The 27,311-nt window shown below is 53.5% G+C and overlaps 1 protein-coding gene across 2 annotated transcripts in view; it reads right to left on the minus strand.

Annotated features, from left to right (window-relative positions):
• Positions 1–1,797: 1,797 nt before the first annotated feature.
• TBC1D2 (TBC1 domain family member 2) overlaps positions 1,798–27,311 on the minus strand; it is a 58,539-nt gene continuing 33,025 nt past the window's right edge. Inside the window, exons 1-8 of one of the 2 annotated variants that reach the window (XM_077140181.1) lie at positions 15,989–17,060; positions 15,717–15,827; positions 13,932–14,119; positions 12,632–13,108; positions 8,119–8,239; positions 5,481–5,666; positions 4,090–4,211; positions 1,798–3,511 (exon numbers count right to left, since the gene is read on the minus strand). In XM_077140181.1, coding sequence (XP_076996296.1) covers positions 3,310–3,511; positions 4,090–4,211; positions 5,481–5,666; positions 8,119–8,239; positions 12,632–13,108; positions 13,932–14,119; positions 15,717–15,821 — 1,401 coding nt within the window. In that variant the 5' untranslated portion in view covers positions 15,822–15,827; positions 15,989–17,060 and the 3' untranslated portion in view covers positions 1,798–3,309. Of the gene's footprint in view, positions 3,512–4,089; positions 4,212–5,480; positions 5,667–8,118; positions 8,240–12,631; positions 13,109–13,931; positions 14,120–15,716; positions 15,828–15,988; positions 17,061–20,461; positions 20,858–27,311 lie in introns of those variants that run through there. The other variant, XM_077140180.1, reaches the window with a different exon arrangement.

Here is a 27,311-nt window from a genome sequence, read left to right on the forward strand (position 1 = left end):
TCCACTGGGCCACCTGCCCAGAGCTGGGTGGGGTCCGTGTGCTGCAAAGCCCAGTGCCTCTTAGGCCCTCAGAGGCTCTACCCTGGGGCCCCATAGGCAGCACCAATGCCTGTTGGTGAGTCGGCTCTTTGATGTTTCAGTAAACCACATGGACAAAATCAGAATGGAGTGGAAAATCCTTATACTCATGGTTCAGTATTGCTTTTCTGTTGAATCATGCCTGGAAGTGGGCACTGTTGACTTTCCAAAGCTAAGGCCTCTCGGTGTTGCAGTTCTCCAAGGCTCAGCCTCAACCTCCCAGGTCCCACTCACCTTGCGTCCTTGCACCTCTGTGTCTTTGCTGGTGCTGTCCCCTCTGCCAGGAATTCTCTTTCCTTGTCATTACCTTCCCCTTTCTAACTGGCCTCACCCTTCCAGGCTCTGCACCAACAGCCCCTCCCCTAGGGAGCCTCCCGGATGCCCCCATGGTCCGCCCTCCCAGCTTTGTGTCTGCATTCTCCCACCCAGTGGCCTGAGGGTTGTTGGATGGGCCTCAGTTTGGGGAAAGGCTGGTTTGACCAGGACATCTCTGGGGGCTGGGGGCATGTGGTCCAAGGGACGGAGGGAAGGGCCACTGGGCACCTCTACAACAGGCACTCTGGGATCTGGCATGTTGGGGGAGGAGGCAGTTGTCATCAGCCAGCATAAATTGACACCCCCTCCCAAGGGGCTTCCTTTGAGAACATACTCCTGCCCTTCCCTTCCACTCAAGCTCTGCATGCTAGAGAGGGGAGCCCACCATTCCTCACTGACAGCTCCAGCTGCCTCCCGAAGTTCCCAGGGCAGCCCCTGGAGCTGCACAGCCTCCTCTCCCTCCACTGGCTGGGCCCACTGCACTGTATTCCTATGCCTCAAGGCTCCACCTCTCCCAGCACCTCGCTTGGGCACCCGGTGTTTGAAATGGCTACGAAGGGGTGGGAACTCCTTTGAGGGCCACTGGGAGACTGGGGGTGTCCCATGGTTGGGGTTCCTATCCCTGAACACAGGAATCCTGTGGAAGTGAGTGACCCCTCCCACTCTGGGGACAGGGAGAGCATCTCTAAAGTGTCCCCCAGACCCCTCCTCTATCTGGACTGCCATCCCTTTGTTCCTGGGCCTCAAATCCTTCCTCCTAACCTGTGGCCCCCTCAGCCCCTGGGAGCCGTGCATCTGGGGCAGGGGTGGGGGTGGGGGCAGCACAAGGTCCATGGGAAGGGAAGGGAGGTGGGGTTGCAAGGATCACATCCCCCAGCCCTGGAAGGCAGCGGCCCCTGGGGATGGGGGTGACAGCTGTGGTGTGGCCAGGAACCTGACACCGGGGGATGGGCCCCCAAATACCCTCCAGGAAAAGCAGAGGGAGGGTGGGCTCCCTGTGGGATACGAGCCCCCCCCCCCCCCCCCCCCCCCCGCCGGTAGTCGCTGCCAAAGCCTTGCTCTCTTTGTAAACCTCTGGTGACATCTTTTTTTTCTCATTTCCCACTGCCTGGAGCGTCCCCGAGGCCAGTCAGGGCCCTCCCAGGATCGTTGGGGAGCACTCTAAGCTCCAGTGCTGGTGAGGGGCAGGGGCCAGACTACAGTGGGGCTCAGTTGCCTGGGGCTGTGTGGCCTTGGGCAGGTTAATGAGCCCCTCTGAACCTTGGTCTCACTGTGCCTAGGGCCAGCTGGAGCGAGCTGATGCTGTGCGACGGGCAACTCTCCTCATTGACAGGGTCTCAGTCCTGTGCACTCCCCACCCCCCCGGGGTATCAGAACCCTGGCCCACCCTAGAGACTGGCTAAGACATTTCAGAAAGCTACTCAGGTCATTCCAGAGGGCAGTCAGGGAGGGAACCAGTGGTACAAGATGCTGGGTGACTGAAAGCACCCCCACTCTCCCCATGGGAAGAGGGAGGGGTGGAGAGGGAAGATGAGGCTGGGAGAGGGAGAGAATGGGGAAGGAGGAGGAGGGGAGGAGGAAGGAAAGGGAAAGGGAAGTGGGAAGACGGGGAGAGGAGAAGGAGGAGGAAGGCAGAGGGGAGGGCCAGGGAAGGGAGAAGAAAGGGGCAGAAGGAAAGGGGTGGAGGGTGGGGTTATCTGCCTGATGGCTGATTTGTTTTTGCTGAGGAGGGAATTTGAATATCAAGGCTGAGCCCAGTGAGGGCTGCAGGCTCTGGCTTCCTGGCGCCTTGGGCCCTTTCAAGCCCCAGGGCCCTCCCTGTGACAGGTCCTGCACGCCATGGGCTGAGCTGCCCTGTGCACCCTGCAGGCACTGACCTTTCAACCCTTCTGGGAGCTTCAGAGGCTCAAGCCCTCGTCCCTGGTCTTAGGGTCACAGCACCCTGGCTGGGGGCTTCCCAAGTAGCTGGCCCTGGGGTAGGCAGGGCCCCTCTCCCAGCCCCAGACAGAAAGGAGCCTTAGATCACTCCTGGGAGGTTTCAGGCCCTCTTCCCCTAATCCTCAGCAATCTTCCAGAGTTTTCCCCACCTCCCAGTCTGGTCCTCCACCAGGTCCAAGTTTTACTGAGAAAAGAGTTGCCAAAACTGCTGTGCAGCCTTGAGCCCCGGCCTTGGCTGGAGTGGGGTGGAGGGAGCCTCTGTCTGCTGAGGAAAGGCCTGGAAAGGCCCAGAAGAATCAAAACCAGAGGAGGCCGGTGGAAAGCCCGAGTTCCTGCACATAGTAGGGGCCCTACGGTCCAGCTCTGAAGCGACTGCGACCTCTCACCTCCCTCCCAACCCCATCTTTCACAGAGGGCCCTCCTCACCCAGCCTGCGAAGTCGGCAGTGGGAGGCAGAAGTGGGGCACACAGGCCCGGCTGCTGCTCAGAAAGGCAGACACCCTAAAAGCGCTCCTAGGGAGCGGAGGCAGCGCCCCCGCACAGGCGCCGAGGGACACAGCAGCCCCAGCAGCCCCAGCCGCCCCTAACGGTGGGACTTCCCGGGACCGCTGCCAACCGAGAAGCAACTACGTTTCAAACCTCATGAACTGTTTCCAATATTTACAGTTTTAAGTAGATACAGGTTGGGGCATTTGCAAAGCTACCCCATGAAGGCAGTCCCGAGCTCGCTGGGGTGGGGGCATGCTCTGGGGAGGTGAGGAAGGGCACTTCCCTGGCACCCACCTGGAGGAGGAAACCTGGCCAATGGCCTCAGGGCAGTCCACATCCCAATGGGGACAAGGAAGCAGTGAGAGGGACCTGCCCAGGGCCTCCAGGGATGAGGCTCCACAGGGCAGGTCCACTGGCCCCTATGGCTGTTGTCTGGGGGAGCCTGGCAGCCAAGGGGAAGGAGGGGCACGGGGTGGGGGTGGGGCCAGCTCAGGCCTCCCCCTCCCCCTCGTCCTCACTGGCGCAGCCCTCGGGCACTGCCAGCCCCGCCCGGGTCTCTAAATACTCGGCCTTGAGCAGCTCCAGCTCCCGCAGCTCTGCCTCCAGCCGCTCCCGGTGAGCTGCGCGCAGCTGCCGCAGCTGCTTCATCGGGAAGGGGTTCATGTCATTGAAGGCGATGCTCATCAGCTTCCTGGGGGTGGGAGATACGGTGAGCCCAGGGCATGGTCCTGGGGCCTTCCCAGACATCCCGCCGCAGGGCTGAGAGCCCTCAGGTTCTGCCCTCAGAGAGTACCCCTTCCAGGGGGAAGCAGTGAGCAGAGAGACAGTTCCCACCTGGGGGGACATGGATGGAGGCAGGCGGAAGCTCGGGCTGTAAGAGCTAGGGAGGGAAGGCCAGTCAGGGAAGGATTCCCGGAGGGGGTGACCCTTGAGCTGAGTTTTGAAGGACAGGTAGAAGTGGGCCAGGGGAAGAAGATGGCAGTGGTGGGGAGGTGGCAGGGAGCATTCTAAGAAACCTCCAGGGCCAAAACCCAGACGTGGGGGCTGTTCTCAGAACTGCCATCATTCTCTGGGGCAGGATTCCAGGCCATGGGTGTTGGGGGCAGGTGAGACCTGGCATGTGTCAAGGGGTGCTGGGGCTGTCCTGAGGATTTCCCTGAAGAAGTCCCACAAGGCAAGCGTCAGGCTTCCCCCTGCTGCTGTCCCGGGGGCAGGGGTGGGCCGGGGTGGGCCAGGGTGGGCCGGGGTGGGGCTGGGGCAGGCTCTCACTGGCTGTTGCAGATGGTCTTGGTGAAGAAGCGCAGATACTGGTAGATCTCCAGGCTGTCCTGCAGCCTCAGGATCTCCTTCTCGTTGTACTTGAAGATGGCCAAGGCGTAGCGGAACACCACCTGGGGGCAACGTGGGGCTCAGGTGGGGCATGGGGGCAGGGCTGGAGGACATCAGTTTGTGGGGGGGAGCTCTGGGAAGAGGGGAGGCAGCCCTGTACTTGGAATCTGGAGCTGGGACAGGAGCCCCAGGTCTGCCCTGTCCCATGACTACGGGGGAAGTGCTGACCCTGCTGGCCCTAACACAGATAAAACGCAACCACATGGAGCTTGGGCAGGAACCAAGTGGAGTGGCAGGGCTGGGAGCCTTTGCAGACTGAGGTGCAGGGTGCTGTGCTGAGGTCAGCAGGAGCAGCGTGCCCAGGGTCTCCCAGCAAAGCCAGTGCAGAGCTGGCACCAGGGCCGGGCTCCAGCCTCCGGCCTCCCGGGTTCCATCCCAAATGCAAGGATGTGCCTCCTCATCACGCACCTGTCTTCTTTCCCCCTCCCTGAGGGTGCAGTCTTAAGAGAGGGCCAGGTTTCAAAGTATCGTGTACACCAGAAAAGCCATGTTTTAATCCGGAATCAATCTTGTGGGGGCAGCCTTTTAATCCTAATCCAATACTGTAGTTTGGAACCATTTGATTAGATTGTCTTCAGGGTGATGTGACTCACCCAATTGTGGGTATGAATTTTTGAGTAGGTGGAGAGGCGAGTCCACCCATGCCAGGTGGGTCTTATTAGTTTGCTGGAATCCTTTAAAAGAGGAAACGTTTTGGAGACAGCCAGAAATGGCAGAGCTGACAAACTTCAGAGAGCTGACAGGCAGAGAACAGAGACAGATGTTTAGAGATGCTTGGTGCCCAGCAGATGTCACCATGAGATGTAAATCAAGCCAGAACCTGGAGAGAGCCAAGGGGAGCCAAGAGATGAAAGCCAGCCCCGGAGAAGCAAAGTGAGGAACCCCCACAGGAAGAGGCTGATGGAGCCCAGGAGCAAGGGACCAGCAGACTCTAGCCACGTGCCTTCCCAGCTGACAGAGGTGTTCCTGACCCACTGACCTTCCTTGAGCTAAGGTATTTTCCCCTAGATGCCTTAGTTTGAACATTTTTATAGCTTAGAACTGTAAACTCATAACTTATTAAATTTCCCTTTATAAAAACGGTTCCACTTCTGGTTAAAAAAAGAGGGAGGGCCAGCACCTCCCTCGTGTGTGCACCAGGCTTTACAGTTTGCACAGCTCCGCTGGGGAGCACTGAGAGTGGTGTCCCCTTCTCTCAGGGCAGGGCAGGGTCACAGCCCAGAGGGGTGAAAGGACTTTCCCAACCTACCCGCCAAAGCCATGTGCCTGACCTTGGTCCCCTCGTACAGGAAGGCGTCCCAGACCCGGAGAAGGATGTCACTGATGAGGCTGTCAGTGAAAACCACGAGGAACCAGTTGAAGGTGATGAGGGAGAGGTCCACACGGTGCTGCCCCACGTGGGCCATCAGCCTGGGCAGCTTCTCTGACAGCAGGTCCTGGAGTACCCGCTGGTCCACCTGGGAGCCAGGAGAGGGGTCACCATTGCTCAGGAAAGGGGCTCTCCCTCCCCCTGCCCACCCCATTTGGTCAGCCCCAAGCAGTCCTGGGAGCCTGCCAGGAAGTGGAATCCCAGAGAGGTGAGCAGGCCTGGGGCTTCTCAACCAGGTCCCTGAGGCCTGGCCAGCTTTTGGCCAATGGAGTTTTGTCCTCTGTGGCCACGTGAACTGCCACACGGCAGCTGATCCCTGAGGCAGTGCAGACAACTTGGCTTTGGGCACAAAAATCCTGTGGGAACAGGAGCATCCTCTCTGGGTATGTACCAGCTGACCTTATGACCACCTGATGCCCATTTTGGGTCTGGCACACAAGATGCTCCACGGCAGTTTGGGGGCAAGGTTCTGGAAGCAGGGGACGGGGACCACACTGTCCTGCCACGCTGAACACCAGGAATCCTGCAGCGGGACACTGCTGCACAGTGGAGCCCAGCAGCCCCTCCACGCAGCCACTGCTGGGTCTGTCCTCGGGTCTTCTGACCTGTGGGTGACTCCCACCACTGGCTCCTCCGTGGTGCCAAGATAGCATTTTTCAGTGGCTTTCCCCCTGCCCCTCGGACAGTCCAGTCTCCTCCTGCTGTCCCCTTTCCGGAACTGCAGGTTTCTTAGCCCCTCCCTCCACCCGAGTCCACCTTAGCCAGGCTCTCACTGTCGCTGTGGGAAACACCCAGGAACTCCTCTCCCAGGACCCCGGTCAGCTGCGGAGGCCAAGGCAAATCTAAGGTACCACTGAGCCTGTGCCAGGTTCATGAGTGAACTGACTCAGGGCGCCAAGATTTACTCCAGGATCGTCATCAGAGGAGGAGGTGTGGAGGGGGTGCAGGATACAGGGTGGCCTTGTGTTAGCAATTACGGAAACCAGATAAAGGACCCACAGAGGCGCATTATACTGTTTTCTCTACTTTTTCATATATTGGAAAATTTTCATAATAAAATGTAATTTAAAAAACCATGGGGTGATGAACAGTTTTCGTAATGGATGATGGTGAGGGCGGCAGAACACTGTGAATCTACCTACCACCACTGGACTTATACCTGAAAGTGGCGAAAATGGGAAATGTTCGGTTATATATTTTACAGCAATACTTTTTTTTATTGGTTGCTCAGCATAACTCAATTTCACAGGAGCAAGAGTGAAGTGAAAAAAAAAGAGACCATGGTACATTTCCCAGCCTACCTTGTGACTAGAGGGGGCCACGTGACATAATTCTGACCAAAAAGGTATAGAAGAAACTGCTAGGTGGGGGGAGCCGTCTGCCAGTAAGCCAGCTCAGCTCAGCTGCACGTGCCTCCTGCCTTTTACCTTCTGCTTCTTCCAGCCTTGACCGTGGCACAATGCTGGAGGGGGTGCAGGCACTTTGTGACCATGCGGTGAGGACAAAAGCCCCACACCAGGATGGCACAGCAGAGGCCGGAAGGAGCCTGATCCCTGGTAGCATCGAGTGGGTGCTGCCCTGGACTGCCTGCCTTCAGTCTCGCCTTTACCCAAGAAAAACAATCCCCATCTGAGCTACCACTAGACCGGGGCTTTCCATCCACTACCCAGTGCAGCCTATGCCTGACCCTGCCTGTGTGTTGCCAATGCCCAGCCCTGACCTCTCTGCCCATCTATGTATCTGAACCTCCCCACCCAAGTGGGTGTCCAGGAAGGAAGTGGCCACAGGCAGGAGTGATCCCTGCCTCTGCTGCAGGAGCAGAGAAGAGGTGGTGCCTTGGGAGGCTTGGGGAGAGAAGTGAGAAGGCCCCTTGGGTGGCTCCTCTCCATAAAGCAACATGGGACAAACACAGGGCAGGGGCAGTGGTCAAAGCATGGAGATGGCAGGTTTGCAACATCTTTACATTTACACCTATCGACAAGCCTGGAGGCAGCTTTACTCCCATCCGAAAGCAGCCAAGCCCAGTGGTCCAGTCTGAGAGGGGCTGCTGTCTGCCAGGGCCACACAGGTGGTGAACAGAGAGCTGGGCCCAGGGCAATCAGGAGACAGGGAGACAACAGGGGTGGCTGTGTCACTCAGAGTGACCAGGTGTGTAAAGAATTGTCATTGTCACCTGCATCCTCCCAGCCCCACCTCCCAGCCTACACGGACTCTGTTCTGAAAGTCCTGTCCAGCAACCAGCAAGGAACACTAGATTTTCTCTCCACCTCTCCAGAAAATGAATTTTCTGATGACATGGCAGCACCGCTGGAGTAACAAGTATCCAGCCTGTATGTATGTATTGGGTGGTGGTCATTGCAGAGATCTCAGAGGCTGAGGGCTCTCAGGAAGCTTCCAGAAGCCGCACAGGGGTTACTGGCCCATTGTACAGAGAGAGATGGAAGCCGAGGGATTCTCGACTTGTCTGTGGCTCACCAGCTCATAGCAACAGCTCAGGGGAACTGACCTGCATGGCTCTGAGGTCCCTCTTGCCCACTCACCTGGGATGCCAACAGCGTCTTGCTGTAGTAACCAGCCGGCATGATGGTCTCCACGATGGCCACGAGGCACCAGAAGGCACTCTCCTCCTCGTTCAGGATCAGCAGGGCAATGGCCGCCAGCCTGGAGGGTGGGAGGAAGCTGGAGTGACCTGGGATGCCACAGCCCTGCCGGCCACCTTGGAGCAGAGGTATTCCCGACACAGAGGGGGATGGATTGGAGGTAGGGAGACTCTTCTGGGGAGAACTTCCCGTTTTCCAGAGCCTCCACTTTCTCATCTGTAAAATGGGGGTCATTTCAGAGCAGGGCCTCTGGAGTCACATTGCCAGGTCTGAATCCAGGTCCTCGCGCTTCCTTGCTGGGCAACTTGTGGCACATTAATTAACCTCTCTGAGCCTTGACAGCCACCCCCTGCCATAAGATTATCTAACAGGATTGTCGTGAGGATGGCCAGAGCCAACATGTGTTAAATGTCCCGCAAAGGGCCTTGCCTGTCGTGAGCTCCTTCTAAGTGTGAGTGCACCTCCTTGTAATATTTGCAGGCTTTGAGACCCCAGCAAGTGTGCAGAACCCTCTGAGCCTGTTTCACCTGTGAAGTGGGATTAACACCACCGGGGGCTGGAGGCATTATGAGTGAGCAGCAGATGACAGTGCTTTGCTCCTGGGCACCTAACCCTCATCCTTCTTTTTCTCCTTTATTTCCTTTCATTAGTTATCCTGAGGTTCAGATGAGATCATGGGGATGGATGTGCTGAGCAGGGATGCCTGCCCAGGAGGAGGGCTACTCTTTTCTTCTCCATCCTCTCTTCCCTGCCATGCTGCATCCAAGGCAGTCCAAGAATACATTTCCCAAAATGTCTTCCATAGACTACTGGCCTCCAGAGATGCTGGGTGAACACCAAGTCCGTATTCAAAGCAGTTTGCGGGCTGCTGCACACACCCCAACCCCCTGAGAGGCTTGTGATGCAAATAAAAGTCTCTAAGAAATCCTGCAGTTAAGAAACCCAGTGTGACTCTCCACCCTGGCTTGCCCAGTGGGGCTGTGGAGGCCCTTGCATCCAGGAGCCCATGAGGTCCAGCAGACAGATAGAAAGAGAAACCCCAGGAGATGCTTCTTACAGCTTTCCAAGCCTCAGACTATCATTCAAAGAGCAAGGATCACGGTCCAGAGGTTTAGGCGTCTCTGGGCTCTTCCTGGACTGGAGTCAAGACCTCCAGCTTCCTCTGAGAGGTAGGTCATTTTCAAGCCCAGGGTCAAGTCTCAAAAGAAAGGAGTCTCTTCACCTTTACTAGTAGATTAGAAAGGAATTTCTCCTTGCTCTGGCTCAAATATTTGCAGAAGCCCTCCTGAGTTGGAGTTGGGATCATGGAGGGAACCAGACACAGGTCTCCTGGGGAAAATAAGGCTCTGTCCACTTGGAGTTGGGGGAAGGGGGTTCTCAGAGGCCACCGAGTAAGGGAGAGCTATTATGCGGCACACTGGCCCCACTCCCTTTGCTTGTGCCCAAGGAAGACATAACTGATTGATCATAGCACTCTCTCCTGCTAAGTCTGAAAGCTGCCTTGATCCTCTCCAGGCAGGAGACAGAGCTCCAGGCAGCGGCTTCCTACGGGTCATCTCTACTCTAGAAACATCCTCAGAGTACATGGGACACTGAAGCCCAGAAAGGCCTTGCTGGAGTCCGCACCACCAGCTGGAAGAATGGACAGGAGCCAGAACCCTCGAGTCCAACCTGGGCTCTCTGCAACCTCCGCCCGCCCCCCACCCCCACACCACCCAGGAGCCCCAGGAAGTACAAGGTTGGGAATTGCTGCTAGCATCTTCTATAAGGTCAGTGGTCTGAGGTCACTGGTCCCAGGGCTGCACTGGACTCCAGCCTAGGCATGAAGGACCACAAAGGAGACATTGGTCCAAAAGAAGAGACTGCATTTTTTTTTTTTTTTTTTAACATGGGCAGGCACCAGGAATCGAACCCAGGTCCTCTGGCATGGCAGGCGAGCATTCTTGCCTGCTGAGCCACCGTGGCCCGCCCAAAAGAGAATCCTTTTAAGGGACTCCACTTCTATTTAAGGAGTCAGGAAATCGTTTTCAGAAAGGAATGGCTTTAAAAATGTTCTAAATCAGCACTGTGATATCTGTCACCCTCTGAGTGGGCTGGATCTGGTGCCTTAGAAGCAGGGTCTGTCCTGTTGGGACCCCACACATGCAGTCCCCACAGCCGCCTCTAGGTGGTGGAATGCAGCCATGGACGCAACAGTGGACTGCTTTGCCTAAAAACCAGTGACCTGCACTTGCAAATGGAAGTAAACTGAAATCAGCACTCAGATAAAGACACACACCTTTTGGGGGCATTAAGGCTTAATAGCTGCAGAGTTTCTATTTGGGGTGATGGGAAATTCTGGTAATGGACAGTGGTGATGATAGTACAACGTTGTGACTGTGCTGGACACACTGTGTACTTATGGTTAAAGTGGGACGTGCGTTGTATGCATGTCACCACAGTAGAAACTTGAGGGAAAAAAAAAAAGAAAAGGGAACAGTTTTGGGGTATCCCGCAGCTATGGGATATTCGCCACCTCTGGGTGTCCCCAGCCTTTCCTGGTCTCAGTTGCTACGATACACCCCTCGGCAGCCTGTGCTGCCTCCTTTCATCAGGGAGAAGCTTCTTTCTTCTAGGGGGTTGTCTTCAGGCCCCTCTTGCCATAGGAGGAGCCCAGGGAGAGGGGAATCTGTCAGTGTCACAGGGAGAGCCCTCAGACCCCAGGGCACCAAGTCCCTGAGCCTGGACACCCCTTCCCTGGGGCTCTAACATCTCCAGCCCCTCCCTCGCCTGCATGGCTGCTCCCTCTCCCCACCCATTCCTCCCGCACCTGGGGCCCATGGAGGCTGTCAAATGGGGACCTCGGCACCCTGGGCCTGGGCCTTTGGAGTCTCCCCACCCCAAGGCCAGTGTACTCGGACTTCCTGTCCGGCCCTCTGGTCCAGTCTGCCGGGACCCTTCCAGCACCCACTGGCACCCCAGCACCCCAGCACTAGATGACTAACCCACCTGTGGTCTCAGAGGTCAGAGCCGACAAGAGAAAACGTTTCTGGGTGCCTCAGCAAGTCTTCTGCCGCCCCTCTCCAGGCGGGGGTGTCTGGCGGGAGGGCCCACAGCCTCTGGGGTCCTCTGGCCTCACCTGTGCAGTGGGGGAATCAGGCCCACCCACCTCCAGGGTCTTCTAGAGGATCAAGTGCCTAAAGCCAGGGTCGAGAAGCACCTGGCATCTAGGAGCTCACCGTATGTGTAAGTTCCTACCTTACTTCTGACATAAGCATAAAAACAATTACTCATTAATCTCTTAGCTTCCAGCTCCCTTCAAAGTCTTCTTAAAGAAGGTTTGCAAGTTTTGTCCCTTCTGGATTTTAAACATGTTCAAACAGGGAGACATGCATAGTTTTTGCTCGGCTGTTGAATGAATGCATGCATGCATGCCTACAGGTATCCCCCAGAGCAAATATGGAGAGGAGCAGGACATATGAATGCATTTTCCAGGGAGGTTTAAACAGAGAGGCATCATTGCTGGGGGTTAACTCTGAATTCCCAGTCCTTGTATCCATAAATGCTCAATTTATCCATAAATGCTCAATTTTAGGCTGGAAATAAAGTATCAAAAATACCCACCTTGGGAACCATTCAAATGTGAGTAGGGACACTCACATTTATTGTGTGCTAAATAAATGTCATATCCAGGCTATTCAGAAAAAAAAGAGTAGAATGGCTTATGTAAATTTGGTTTGGGTATGTACCTCTTTAAATTAAATGAGGTCAAAACTCACTTTGGGAATGACTGAGAGTCTGCACCCTACATGGAGATCGTGGGCCTCACGAGAGTCCCTGTCCGTGGTCCTGGGGTGTGTGTGGGGGCACCCTTAGAATCCAGTGACCCATGCCAGCCCCGACCCCTTGTTTTTCCACTCCTCTGGGCCAGACAGGAGGGCTGAGTGCACTGGCCTTGGGGTGGGGAGACTCCAAAGGCCCAGACCCAGGGGGCCGAGGTTCCCATTTGACAGTCTCCATGGGCCCCAAGCACGGGAGGAATGGGTGGGGAGAGGCTGGAGACGCTGGAGCCCCAGGGAGGTGTGTTCAGGCTCAAGGACGTGGTACCCTGGGGTCTGAGGGCTCTCCCTGTGACACTGACAGATTCCCCTCTCCTTGGGCCCCTCCAAGTGGGTTCCTGTTCCTTTACCCGATGACCCCCTGGGGTCTATGGGAACACAAGGGGTGCAGCACATGAGGCGCATGGGGGAGCACTCAAGGAAGGAGAGACTTGACCCCAGGAGTCCCTGTGTGCTGGAATCTGGCACACCTTGGCCATGCACTCGCCCTTAGACCTGCCTGCTTCCATGGGCATGGTGGAGATTGAGCCTCCCAGACACCCTCCGCCTCCTAGAGGTCTTTAGAAGGCTCCAGGCAGAGGTGTGGATGTGCCTTGGAGGGGAAAGGCCAGTCCTGGCCCAGCTCAGCGGCTCACCTGTTCAGGCCCTGGCAGTAGCCGATGGTGGGGTTCTGCCAGGAGAAGGCCAGCAGCACCCGGCGGAGCTTGTCAGGGAAGCTGGAGGTGGGACAGGTGAAATGCTTGTTGTTGGGGAAGGTCCGGTTCAGGTCCAGCTCGATCTGGCGGGCAGCGGGCTGCTTGCAGGCCTGGCCCCGGCTGAGCAGCTCCTGGTAGCGGCCAGGGGCCTGCAGGGCCTGGACACGGCGCCGGATCAACCAGGTCCAGACGCGCGGCCGGTGCTCGCGGGGCACACCCACCCGCAGCAGCTGCTTGAGCTCGGCTGAGGGTGCCAGCTCACCCATGGCGGCCCAGCGCTCCCGCAGCGGCCGCTCCACAGCCTCGTGGGCCAGCAGGTGGTGGGAGCGCACCTCCAGTGCCTGAATCTTGGCCAGCAGCTTCAGGTCCTCCACCTCATAGTCGGGCACCGTCAGGAAGCCATACTCGTCATATTCGCTGCACGCGAGAGCCCAGGTTAGTGACAAGGGGCAGGGAGCAGGGTGGACCTTGGACAGGCTCAAAAACCTGGTCCCTAACCCAGCCCCACTTGGGTTCGCCATGCAGCAGGGGGCAGTTCACTTTAGTCCTCTGAACTCCAGTTCGCTCATCTGTAAAATGGGTCCAGGCACTCCTACTCTGCCTTGTGTCGGTTCAATGCGACTTGTTGCCGTAAACTGCTGGGGGCCCAGATGGAGTCTGGAATGCAGTAGTTGCTCAACAGGCAATTTATTCATTCATCCAATGCAAACACAAAGGATCTTTTTATTACTTCATGAAGTCTTAGGCCGAAGGAGCCCTAGCATAGCTACTACAGAACAACCCTTACTCCAGCCAGCAAGCCCAGGGCTGGAGAGGGCGCAGGTGGCACCAATGTCCAGCAGAGATGGGAGAGCTGGGGGCCCTTCCTGATGGCCATTCTTTCATTCAATGTTTACTTGCCTCTACTACAGGCCAGGCATGTGCTCTCTTATTTGATCCCAATGATCCTGCAAAGCAGGCCCAGCCCCCAGCTGGGGAAGGCCACCTACGGGGCTCAGAGAAGTTGGTGACTTGTCTAGGGTCACACAGTGAGAGCTAGGTTTGGCTCCAAAGCTCAGGCTCCTGCTGGGTCCACTGGGACCCTTGATGCCCACCCCCAGGCTTTGGAGACATAGCCACAGCTGTGTCCTGGGCACTATGGGCTGTGCACCCTCAGGCAAGGGGCTGCCTCCCCTGAGCTGTACTTCCCTAGCTGTGTGAAGTGTGGTGCTTGGTCAGCAGGGCCCGGTGCTGGGCTCACCTGATGGGGCTCAGCCGGACACTGTCGGCCGTGGCCTCGCCGGCTTCCCACTGCAGAGCCTCCTGGGTGAGCTGCTTCAGCAGCTCTGAGCATTCGCTGGCCTCCTCGCCCACAGCCTCCTGCAGCTGCCGCAGCCCGGCCAGGTACTTGCTCTCCACCTGGCAGTTCCTGGCTTGGAGGTAGGCACACTACGGGAGGGAAGGCCGCAGCTGGTCACCCAGTCGGATGGCTTTGGGGTAACACAGCTCTTCCTCCTGCTCTTGTCTCCCCCCCCCCCCCACTAGCCCCAGTCCTTCAGAGAGGGGCAAGGAGATGGGCTGTGAGCCCGAGGGGCTCCAGGAAGGCAGAGAAAACTCCAGGCAAGAGAGGCAGGCCAGGGCCAGTCTCAAAAGGAGAGTGAGGGGCAGGGCATTCTGCCACCTGCAGCTGTGCAGCTTGAGGGAAGTCATCTAACCTTTCTGTGCCCTGGCTGCTTCTGTGCAGGGACTAACAGGGTCTACCCCAAGATCCAAGTGAGGGCCATATGTGCTAATGTGTGCTGGGCCCAGAGCGAGCTCCCTGCTCACGGTCTACCCGAGCAGAGCCAGGGAAGGATGCATAGCTCTGGGTGCTGCCCTCATGCCCTCTATGCTCCCTCGCCCCCATGGGCCCTTTGGGCTTCTGACACCACCTCCCTCCACCCAACCCCATCCCCCATCACCTCCTGGCTTTCATGCCTGCTCCTCCCTCATCTAGAACACTCTCCACTGCCCTGCCTCTTGCCTCACACTTTCATGTTTCTATTCACAAAGGCCACATGAGGCTGGGCAAGTCCAGGCACCTCTCTGATCCTTGCTCTCCTTTCTCCCTAAGACAGGGCCAGTTACAGTCTGCCTGGCAGTGCCGCCATGGCCTCTGGGCCACCCAGATGCCCGCTTCCCCTGGGATGGTGGGTGGGGTTCCCCTGGCCCCCCAAACATTTACTGGGCACGGGCTCTGAGCTAGCCCTGAACCCTTTCTCCACCTGCTCACCCTGGGCCCCTCCACCTCCCTGTCATCAAGGCCACTTCCTGGATCCCCTTATAACCAACCAACTGCCTTCTCAGGGGTTTCGACTACAGACCCTGGGCAGTCTGCCTGCTCCAGTCCCAGTTCAAATCTGTGCTCTGGGGGCAGTCACAGCAGTGCTTCCAGAACCTATGACTGGGGCCCCCCTCTCAAAACCCTGCATTAACTTTCCGGGTCCCCTAAATACATGCGAAGCTCTTCTCCCCACTCCCTCAGTCCCCAGTTCCCGACAAGGACTCCACTTTGCCTTAGATGACAATAGCTCTCCTTTAGCTCCTCCACCAGGAAGATTTCCCTGACCTCCCTCTTTCCCTCTGAGCCCCCAAGAGTCCTGTGTGTCCTACTGGTCTCGCTGCCCACGGCTCCCCAGCTCCCCAGCGAACGCTCTAGGACAGAAGGCTGGCAGCCAGATCAGGGCTCGGCCCGGGGGAGCCCAGGCAGTAATGGGGAGCCCAGGCAGTAAGGAGGAGCCCAGGCAGTAAGGAGGAGCCCAGGCGGTAAGGGGGAGCCCAGGCGGTAAGGAAGAGCCCAGGCGGTAAGGGGGAGCCCAGGCGGTAAGGAGGAGCCCAGGCAGTAAGGAGGAGCCCAGGCGGTAAGGAGGAGCCCAGGCGGTAAGGAAGAGCCCAGGCGGTAAGGAAGAGCCCAGGCGGTAAGGAGGAGCATATGGTGCAGGGCTGGGTGGCCTGGGAGGTCAGAGGCAGGCAGAACCCGCGGACTGCTGGAAGCGGCGTCTCTTACCTTCATCAGGAGGGCCCGCTCCTTCTCAGCCGCCTTCCTCCAGATCTTGGTGACCTGGTGGATCTCAGAGTTGAGGAAGCGGTTCTGGGTCCGGTATGCTTCCATGTCATCCTGCAGAGACAGAGAGGAGAGAATTTCATGTAGGGCACCCAAAACACTGCCCTGGTCCTAGGGAGCCAATAACCTCTAAAACCTGCCAACAATTCCTTTCTTTAGAAATTTCTAAAAAATGGCAACAGATAAGGAAGTCTGAAAAGAACAAAAACAAATACCCCATAACTCCATTCTCTAAAGGTGTGGCAGGGAGAGCTCCAGGCCTGGGTTCTACTGTGGCTCTGCTATCCTGGCTAGGAGGCCTCACGCAGGTCACTGCCCCACTCAGACCCTCAGTTTCCTCATCTGTAAAAATGGTAAACACCAGTATACCTCACTGGGCAGTGGGGAGACTGAATGAGGTAACATGATAACATCAAGTACAGGAACAAAATCTAACAAGTGCTTAAATAGTACTTGTTTTACAAATGAACATGTTTTATTATATATTTGCAATCATATTGACCAGCATTGGGTGAAAAGTTTTTATTTATTATTACTTCGTAAATATTTTTCTATGATGTTATCTAAACTTTCTCAATCATTTTAAACGTCTGATGATGTCTCCAGACATTATATTATATATTATAAATATTACATAATATTATATAAACTTCTCCTGTTGTTTCTTGTTTTGAGCTCTGGGTGTTTGACCTGTTTTTGATGAATAATGCTGTTATGTACTTCCCTAAGCCTAGATTTTCCCTTTGCAAGCTGTCCAGTGGCGGGAGGGAGGTCCTGGCTGCTGGGCCTTCAAGGAGAACCTGGACAAGCGCTGGGGAGGCTCACAGAGGGACCTGAGCCTCAAAACAAGATCGGGTTTAGCAATGCTCCCTTACTGTGCTGGGATGGACGAGAGGGAATCGTTTAAACATGAAACACAGACTCCCAGCACACGTTGCAATTCCAGGGCATTTACTAGCTGAAACACAATCCCTCTCTCTCTCTCACTCAAGAAAATGGACAGAAAGGGCCGTGAATGGGTGCGAGCAATGCCATGGCAGGAACGGCCGCAGACAGGCTACTACTGTGCATCTGGAACTAAGAACATGACAAGTTAGCCTGGCGCACGGCAGTGATGGGACCACATGCACAGCTCCTGGGTAGTCGGACCCTCCCTGGTGGGGAAAGGGCCCTCCCAGCCCAGAAGCTCCCATTCTGGCAGGGCTGACACACGAGAGGGCCCTGTAGCTGGAAACATACCCCCTGGGCTGACGGGCTCATCTCAGGGCGTCTTACCACCCCACTGGGGTTTTTCGTGGCACTCCCACCCCTGCCACCCCCACTTTGGTGTCCCCCACTGTGTATTGGCTAGAAGGCTCTCCTCGAGCTGTGCTTGTTCTCCTTAGCCCCCTAGTCCAGCCTCCTGGTGGGGCCCTGGGAGATCCAACCCCTGGCCCTGTCTCCCTCCTCCCACTCTCCAAGCACATCCCTGCCCTGGCTCAAAACCCAGGCCCCCTGCCTCTCAGAATGCTGCTAGCGCATGCCAGTCATTCTTCCGGGGGAAGTTTCCCCAAGGGTGGAGCAGAGAGGGATGTATGAATGGTGAGAATTCACACATCTGCAGTGTGAGGAATGATCTCCAGGGGGCGCCAGGATTTTCCAGGACCCCTGTCCCTCCTGCACTTGCCTTGTGGTACTTGGAGATTCAGGAAACACATGGACACCGAGACTGTGCGGACCCTGTCTTGCCGCCCTCCTCTCCTGTACTTCTCCCAGGACTGGGGAAGGGCTGCCTTCTATGACTCCCTGCGACCCGGTGAAGGGACAAAGAACTTTCTGAGATCATGCAGCCAGGCTAGGGCAGGGCCAGGCAGGGGCCCAGTTCCTCTGACTTCAAAGAGGAGCCCCTCACCACTGCCACGAGGCCACCTCTGATGCCCCCCTCCAGCTGGAACCCACCTGGATGCCCAAACAAACTCCCCACCCTGCTGGGGGGTTCTCCGTGGTCTCCAGAGCTCCCCTGCCTGGCTGCATGGGAGCACGAGCCCGGGCTGCCCCACCTGAGACTCTGGGCAAGGTACCTGACCTCTGAGCCTTAGCGTCTCACCTGGAAAACGGGGGCCATGGGAGCACCACCCCCGAGGTCACTGGGAGGACAGATGAGCCAATACATACGGAAGCACGGAAGGTGGCAAGGTGAGTGTGCGTGTGGCCTCCCTCCTTCGATTCTCACAGCGTCTCAGGGGTTCCCCCGCCCCTCCTCAGCAGCTGGGAGGTCTCCCATCCCTGCCAACGTGGATCCTTCCCCAGGGCCAAGGAAATGGGATGCATCCCCAGGCAAGGAGCATGGGTCTCTGCTGCCTGCGTTCCCATAACACATGTATGGCTATAACCTGAGTGACACCATGGCGCTGTGGGGAGGGATTAAAGTACTATGACCCCCAGTTTACGGATAGGGAAATGGACACAGAGAGGGCAGGTGGCCTCTCCTCAGCCCCACAGCTGGTACGGGGTAGAGTGACAGCAAGTGACAGCAAGCCCGCCCCTACGCCAGAGGCTGCCCCACAGCACAGGTGGTTCTTCCTCCTTGTCACTGTCCCTGCCTCAACAGGCCCAGAAGCTGCTCACTGACACGTCCTAGCTCTGGACGTGCTGCACAGAGCCGTGGCACCCCAGCGCCAGAGGAGCACAGTGAGGCTGGCGGAATGTCTGCACAGACCCTCCCTACTCAGCTTGCCTACCTTGAGCAGTCTCCTAAGCTCAGAACTGTAGGGAGGAAAAACAGACACCTCAGAGGCGAGCGAAGTCACAGGACAATCACCAGTGCGGGAGGAAGAGGAAGAAACAGGGCCAGGGAGAGGGGACAACAGGTAAGAGCTGGGTGCAGTGTGGGAGGGAGGGGGGGAGGGGACAAGGAGAAGAGGACGGTGGGGATGGAGTCAGGGGCAGGAGAAGGGAAGAGGAGGGCAGGGGGCTGCACGTGGGGAAGCCTAGCCTATCCACAGCCCAGCTGCCTACGTGGCATGAGCCTGGGCCGGCCCTTCCACTCTCTGGGGTCCTGCTGCCCTGACTGAAAACGAGGGGGGAGACTACATGGCCATTCAAGAAGTCAATGACTCTACTCTCAAACTGACAAGAGTTTCAGTGGCAAGAGGGCATTTCCCCAAAGCAGGGTGGCCTCCTCACAGGGCAAGTAGGTGATGGAAACAAGCTCTGACCCAACATTTAGAGATGATGGAATTTTGATAGGTCTGATACTTTTTTCTAGATGAGACACCAAAAGGTTAAAAAAATAAGGCCCTCTTAACACATGTTAATTATTTCTAGCACAAAACACAGGACCCCTACAGGTCCTCTGCAAATGTGAATTTGGCCAATGTGAGTCAGATGCCCAGTCTCTTCATATCTGAGCTCACTGACAAATTCTTGAACGTGTAAATAAATTCAGGGTCTGACTTCTGGCTCAGCTCTGGGGCAGTCTGGAGCTGTCCAATTGATCTGTTCCTCGGACCCCTACACTGCTTTACTGGTTTTGAATAAGAGATACCAGAAGGAGGGGCAGAGAGAAAAGGAAGACACTTAACTAGGGGGCTAAGCAGGTCAGGAAGGAAAGGGGATGGAAGCAATTTTTACTGTAGTGTGAAGGGCTGATAACTATCTGGATGCATCTTTGAAAGGTGTCTTGTGTGTGTTTTTTTAATCCCCCAAAGAATCTCTGATTTCAGACTTTAGGGAGTGGTTATGGGGTTTTTCAGTCTTTGCTTAAAGGGAAGGGAATCTGGGTTTTACCCTCCTTTGTCCCTCTAACAATGAGCCGAGGTTAGGAAGAGGTAAGATAACCTGCCCAGGGTCAGGGTCACTTAGCTAGTTAGAGGGGAAGCCAGGATTCAAAGCTTGGGCAGGTCCCCTTCCCAATCACACTGCCTGCTGGCTCCTGCAGAAGCTTCCTGTTTTCTTGTTCTCTTTTCTTTCTGTCTCCAGAGCAGTTCCTTGAGAGCAGCACACACGGTGCATAAATATACTTGTGTGGCAAGAGTTGAGGCAGGACTGATCCAGGTTATGGGGACACCTGGAGAGAAAGTGGGACCTGAACACCTATTCCCAGCCTTGGGCCTCAGGTGGTCTGGCAGCCCCATGGGGAAAACCAAGCCCCTGCCCCCGGCACCTAGACTAGTTTTGTGGGATGAGGGCTGCAAGCCTGGGGATAGAGACGGGACAGAGAAGAGGAAGGAAGGGTGAGGCAGGGCTGGTGGCAGGAGCACAGAGCGAGGCTCTCCGGGGCCTGTGCAAGGGCAGCACCCAGAGGGTGCCTGGCACCCAGGAGACTTCCCATACACAGGAGCTGCCCTTATCGCCACTGCGTGCGGGCCAGTGTCCAGGGCTGCTGGGGAGCAAGGGGGGTGGCCCTAGCACTGTCGAAGGAGGCTAACCAGCTGGGCCCAACTCAGCTACTCTAGAACACAGGAGTTCTGACCCTGTCTTGGGCTCTTTCATCTCAGATTTGATGATTTAGAGACACCTTTGTTTTAGCCTGGGTTATCACAAAAAGGTGGGTTACACTGGGTAGGAAAGCAAGAAAGGGGGTACAATATTCCCATCAATACCTATTTAAAATAAGCCAGCACTGAGCATCTTCCCCGCTGCATCTGGAAAAATCTATGCGCCAAAGGCAACGGCCTCCCCGCAGGCCGAGGACGGGGACTCCCTACCTTGAGGTGCTCCATCCTCTCCTGCTGGCTCAGGAAGTACTTGTCCATGACCTCTGGGGGTGCCACCCGCTCGTCGGGCGGGTGCGTGAAGTCCTGGGTGACCCTCTCAGACAGCTTGCAGATGACCTGCTGCTTGGCCTGGTTCTTGTCCATGAGCAGCTGGACGTGCTGCCGCAGCTCCTGCAGCTGCTGCTCCCGCAGGCTGGCCGTCTGTGCCAGGCCCTCCCGCTCCCGCTCCAGCGACTCCACACGCCTGCCCAGCGCCGCGATCTGCCGCACCTGGTGCCGCACCAGCTCCAGCCGGTCCTGGTCCTTGGGGGCCGCCAGGTACGCACTGGACACCCTCTTCTCCTGCTGGGCAGCCTCCAGCACCTTGTGCAGGAGCTTCACCAGCTCCTGAGTGGGGAGAGGGAAGTGGCTAGTGAGCTCGAGGAAGGGATGCACCACCCCCTGGGGGATCCCCTTCCAACACCCTCTTCTCTTCTTTGGGGGAGTTTTTGCTGGACCCGTGTTCCCCAGCTAAAGATGGGTTTCCCTGGCAACTCTGCACAGGGCGTGGCCATTCTGCTTAGTGGCATATGGAAGAGATGTGAGCAGCTTCACGGTCAGACTGTTCAAACCAACAGACACACACTCCTCTGGCTGGGCTGTGGAAAGAACTAGAACAGGTTCCTGGGCCCTAGAGCAGAAGCTACAAGTTGAAGATGTAGTTGTTACCCCTCCACCCGCAACCCCAGCTCTGACCTGCAAATCTTCCTCTGGACACCTCAATGTGAGAGAGAAGTAAACTGCCCTCTTGGTTTAGGGTGTAGCACTTTGAGGCTTCTTTGTCATGGCAGCTAAGACTATATACCCTGACTGATACACTTCCATTTCAGAAATAAACGAACTGAGGCCCAGGAGAGTACAGGGGAACTCGATCTCCAATTGCTTGCTCAAGGCATAAGTGGCATATATGCCTGCTCTTCCCTTCAGTCCTTTCTTCACACTGAAGCCTCAGAATCCTCCTTACACAAGCCAGGCAGTTCTGACCAACCGAAGTGTGACAGCAAAACAGAAGAAACACTAGCAATCTTCATGCCAAGCCATACATAGCCTCATTCCATCTATTCATACCTAGCCCTGCCTGCTCACCAAAGAGTGCCTGCAAGGTGGGTGCAAGCAGTGTACAGAGTTCAGAAGCCACAGGCCTTGATTTATTCCTTGCCAGGGGCAAGATCCACATGTAAGCTCCAGGTCTGTGTGGCTCCCTGCACCTCAAGCCTCCAGCCTCCCAGGACCCAAAGGCCTGTGCTGCCCCAAATGGGATGTGAATTCATACAGGGCCAGGATCAGAGCATCAGAACAGTGAGGTTCGTGTGGGCTCCAGACCTGGCCTTGGCCACACTGCTGTGCTTAGTGCCAGCAAGAGTTTCTTTTGGAAAAACATGTTTTGCTCAAGAACACATCAACTGTACACCCTAAAGTATTTAAATACAAGGGATCAGCTTGATAGGTTTATTTGATGAGAACAATCTCACTTTGGAAGAGAAAAATCTTGACTTTGAGAAGCTAATGACAAGAGCACATTAGCATGTATCTTCTCATACCTCAGCACTAGTAACCAGATCCCTTCTCTGGGTCTCTCTCCCTTTTTCTTCTACCCACCCACCCACCCCTCCATCTCTCCACCTATCCTCCCATCCATCCATCCACCCATCTATCCATTACCAACCACCCTCAGTGCCAGACCCTGTGCTGGGTGCTAGAGCCTGGAAGGGTTACAGTCAGTTCCTGGCTTCAAGGATGGAAAGGGTGGTTGGAACGGAGGTGAACCACATGCTGCAGGAGCAGGAGGCAAGGGTGTCTGTGGGAACGCAGAGCAGGGAGCAAAGACGTCTGCCTGGGGTGGAGGGAGGGGAAGACTAGAGCATTCTAGTGAAAGACAGAGCAGTGCAAACTGAGTCATGAAAGGTGAGAAGGCCAGAGATGATCAAGCAGCAGGTGAGAGAAGGGGGATGGGAGGGCTTTCCGGGCATGGCCAAGCCGACAGCGCAGCCAATCCTGGAGGAAGAAGGAAGCCTGTGGGGAGCTGTGGAGCCCTCGCCTGCAGATGGAAGGTGGGTGGGGAGGTGGTTGCAAACCAAACCGGAATTTCAAACCGGAATCTGCGGAATGAAGTCTGCTTCTCAGGGCTCAACTGAGAGAGCTTAACATTCCTGCAGCTCCAGGACAAGCAAGATAACCAGACCTTTTTCTGGTTTGGCTGAGATTTGGAGATTACCTCAGGCAACTGCCCTCTAGCCAGTCTGACCGCTCTCCCTGGGGGAATAATCAACAGACACACTGTTCAAACTTGTACCAGGATCAGCATCAGGTAGGTATTTCCTCTCCAACTTTTGGAAAGTCCACTCTAAAGCCCATTTCATTACACTCTGCTATCTAACCCTCCCACATCCGGCTTTCAAAATTTAAGACCAAAGACACCAACCAGCTCAGGAGGCTCCTGAGATATCACTCAGGATATCCCTGCATTGGAATGAAATAGGAGTGGGAGAAGGGAACCACAGGGAGGTATGGAGCCTGAGCAGGAAGTTAAGATAAGGAGCAGGGAGGTGAAGGGTGGGACTGGGTCATGGATTCAGAAAAGCTGGAGGTCCTGGGACACCTCTTGGGCTGAAGGCCCTACTGATTCTGGACCAAAGTGGTAGGTTCTCTGTATGATGCACATAACAGCCAATCCACAACACTGCAGTTTCAAAGAAAGAAAAGTTTAAGTCAACCATTAAGCAGGGGAGCAGATGGCCTACTGGCCCAAAGCTCTGCCTAAGGAGTTCAGGGTTTTATGGATTAAAACAGGGGATGGTGTGGTTACCATTACAATGCTAACACACGGCTGAGACCAGACCACAGCAACCATTACACTAGTGAGTAGGACCAAGGGTGAAGCTAGTTGAGTTCCAGTAACTTCAGGTATTAACTGCTGCTATTCTACAATACTCAAAGAAAAATATCTATATGATGACAGTAATCAGAATCATTTATTAATTCTTAATTTCTCAGTTACAACTCCTCCCTTTAATTTATGTCCATTTCTCAATCCTGAGTGGTATCTGGGTGATGACCATTGTAGCTTCTTGCTGAATAGGGTCTGCTCTAATTTGCTAGCTGCCAGACTGCAACACACCAGAGATGTATTGGCTTTCAATAAAAGGGGATTTATTTCATTAGTTCTTCAGAGGAAAGGCAGCTAACTTTCAACTGAGGTTCTTTCTTACGTGGGAAGGCACAGGGTGTTCTCTACTGGCCTTCTCTCCAGGCCTCTGGGTTCCAACAACTTTCCCCAGGGTGATTCCTTTCTGCATCGCCAAAGGCCTGGGCTGAGCTGAGAGTGCTGAGATGAAGCATGCTGAGTTGCTTGGGCTGTGCTACGTTGAACTCTCTCATTTAAGCACCAGCCAATTAAATCAAATATCATTCACTGCAGAAGGCAGCCTCCTATCCGACTGCAGATGTAATGAGCGACAGATAAGGTTCACATGCCATTGGCTCATGTCCACAGCAACAGAACTAGGCACTTTCACCTGGTCAAGTTGACACCTGAACCTAACAACCACAGGGGCACCGTCATTATAGGGTAGAAGAATGAAACTGGTTGTTGTTCTAGAAAGACTGGTACCTCTGGGTTTCAGGGACTCATGCCCCACGTTCTAGGGAGACTTACACCGCTGGAAGTCATGACCCATGTAGAGGGGAAGATACTGAGTTTATCTGCACAGAAAGAGACCACATCTGTGTAACAAAAGAGGTTCTCTGGAGGTGACTCTTAGGCATTAAAAGCAGGTTTAGTTTTGCCATTACAAAAATAAATCTCATAAGGCCAGGCCTTAAGATCAAGGGCTTGGCTTATTAAATTGGGACCAGCTATCCTAAGTAGAAAAATGGATTACTTTGGTTCCTCATTTAACCAAAGTGACAACAAAAAGTCTTTTAAAATAAAGGATAAGTTCAACATAAACATCAACAAGGATATTATTCTGATATGACATAGAATCTTTGTCTTCTAGACAGAATACTCAGATGATTAAGAAAACTTTTTATAACCTTTCATTAAGAGCAGAACAAAAATCTGCATTATTTTAACAGAGAGAAAACCAAACTCCAGTTTTGTGAAAATACAGTTTGACACAAAAATGTAACCGAGAAATCAGTACTTAAGGGAGGCTTTTGATGACTGAATCATTACATAGATATTCCTTTCTTGGTATATTGGAGGAGACAGAGGTAAGTACCTGAAATCTCTAAATTGTAATCTAGCTGCCTTGATCTCTGATAACAATTATATAACCTTTATCTTGTGCCCCTGTGATTGCAGAAACCGTGTGACTAACCTTCATTTGTAATCAGTTATCCAGTTTCTTAACTTTAGAGTCTTGTAATCACTAAAGACAGCCCCTAAGGTTTATTAATGAAGAGTCCTGGGTTAGCCCAAAACTAACCCACACCATGTCCAAAGTTACCTTAATAACCAAGACTGGATCTTACCAAAGTAGGCTGGCCTGACATGCACAGTGGCTTTAGACTTCAATCTCAAAGTCATCTATTCCCTATTCTGCCATCTTCTTACATAGGTTCTGTGACTGAGCATGTAATCAATCAGTTCATGCTCAATAATTAAATCCCCTCTAATTACAAAATCTGGGGCCATTGTGCTCATTATCCTAAATCCAACCCATCCTTTTCTCTAATAAAACTATCAGACTCATTCTAGTATGGAGAGAGTGATTTTGGGTCACTAGGCCATCTGCTCTCCTACTACACATCTAGTAATGAATTCTCTCTTAAGAATTGGTTATTGATGGGGGAAAATTCAACTTCCCTCCAAGTTGAATTCTTGATATTCTCACAAGCAGTGTGGACAACCAAAGCTATAGGCTGAGCCCCTAGTCTTGGGATTTGTTCATATGAAACTGAAACCCACAAAGGATAGGTCAAGCCTATTTAAAATCAAGCCTAAGAGTCACCCCCAAGGGAACCTCTTTTGTTGCTCATATGTGGCATCTCTCTCCAGCCAACACAACAAGCAAACTCACCATCCTACCCCTGTCTACATGGGACATGACTCCCAGGGGTGTGGACCTTCCTGGCAACATGGGACAGAAATCCCAGAATGAGCTGAGACACAGCAGCAAGGGATTGAGAAAACCCTAGAATGAGCTAAGACTCAGCATCACAGGATTGAGAAAACCTTCGCAACCAAAAGGGGGAAGAGTGAAATGAGGCAAAATGTCAATGGCTGAGAGATTCCAAACAGAGTTGAGAGGTTATAGTGGAGGTTATTCATACACATTAAGTAGATATCACCTTGTTATTCAAGATGTAATGGAAAGGCTGGAGGGAACTGCCTAAAAATGTAGAGCTGTGTTCCAGTAGCCACGTTTCTTGAAGATGATTGTATAACGATATAGCTTTCACAATGTGACTGTGTGATTGTGAAAACCTTGTGTCTGATGCTCCTTTATCTACCTTGTCAACAGACGAGTAGAACATATGGAATGAAAATAAATAATAGGGAGAACAAATGTTAAAATAAATTTAGTTTGAAATGCTAGTGATCAATGAAAGGGAGGGGTAATGGGTATGGTGTGTATAATTTTTTTTCTGTTTTCATTTTATTTCTTTTTCTGAATAGATGCAAACGTTCCAAGAAATGATCACGATGACAAATATGCAACTATGTGATGATATTATGAATTACTGATTATAGATGTAGAACAGAATGATCAAAATAAGAATATCTGCATTTATTTGGTGGGTTTTTTTGGTATTAAAAAAGAAATTAAAAAAAGAATTGGTTATTGAAGATGGATTGTGTGGTGTACTAATAACATATCTCAATAAACTTGTTAATCATACTCATCATCTTCATCTGCAAAGAATTAAAAATTCAAGGTGATACATAAAGAAATTCAGCCACCTGGGCAGGCAAAATGTCACATTACAATTCACATTTTGAATTTGGCTATTGGGACATTTCTCTCAGGATTCTATTTTTCCCCAAAGGACAACTGTGTAACTTGTCTTCAACAATTAACTGACTAAGAAATAAATTTGAAATGTTAATGTGAAAAAAAAAGAACTGGTTATTGAGCACATTGGGCAAAAGAATCCATGGCCTTTGTCTGGTAACGAAAAGATCTTACAAAATATTATAAACAAGCCTACCAAATTTTTGGTCAGCATTGACTATGACAAACAGAATTCACTTTCACAACCTTTCTAGAACTTTCCATATCCATTCAAGTCTTGTCTTACACATTAAAACTAGCCATTTACAAAACTACACTCCCTTAGACAAGTCTATCAAATTTTAGTCAGCACTGTCCTCAGCAAACTAAATTCGCTTCCACAATTTCCCACATTCACTCGGGCTTTGTTACGCACGTCCTCGAGGACACAACCACACACTTTCTTCCACAGAGCACGCCCTGTGCACTTTACACACCCACAGAGCTTATGCTACCAAAAGATCTTCAATACCGTCTTTTAAACATCCTACAAAACATAATTATATTCAAAATAGTTTGTCATACTAATAAATTAATTTCATTAAACACAAACTTACATTTTCTACCATTATACAGATCTAATGCTCCTTCTTCTATTGGAGGTTTAAAAAAAAAATCTGTTTTTATAATATGGTAAAATTATGAACAGTCTCAAAAGCCTGAACCTCTGGAAAACGTTCAGCTGCTTAATCTGTCCCAAGCATTAAACCAGGAAATTACAATAACTGTAAAAATATATTGCAAAGATACTATTGGGAAAAGAAATTTAATTGGGAATTATCTCAGAACATGACCTATTCCGC

Source organism: Tamandua tetradactyla, chromosome 2, assembly GCF_023851605.1.
Source record: "Tamandua tetradactyla isolate mTamTet1 chromosome 2, mTamTet1.pri, whole genome shotgun sequence".
NCBI classification, from domain to species: domain Eukaryota; kingdom Metazoa; phylum Chordata; class Mammalia; order Pilosa; family Myrmecophagidae; genus Tamandua; species Tamandua tetradactyla.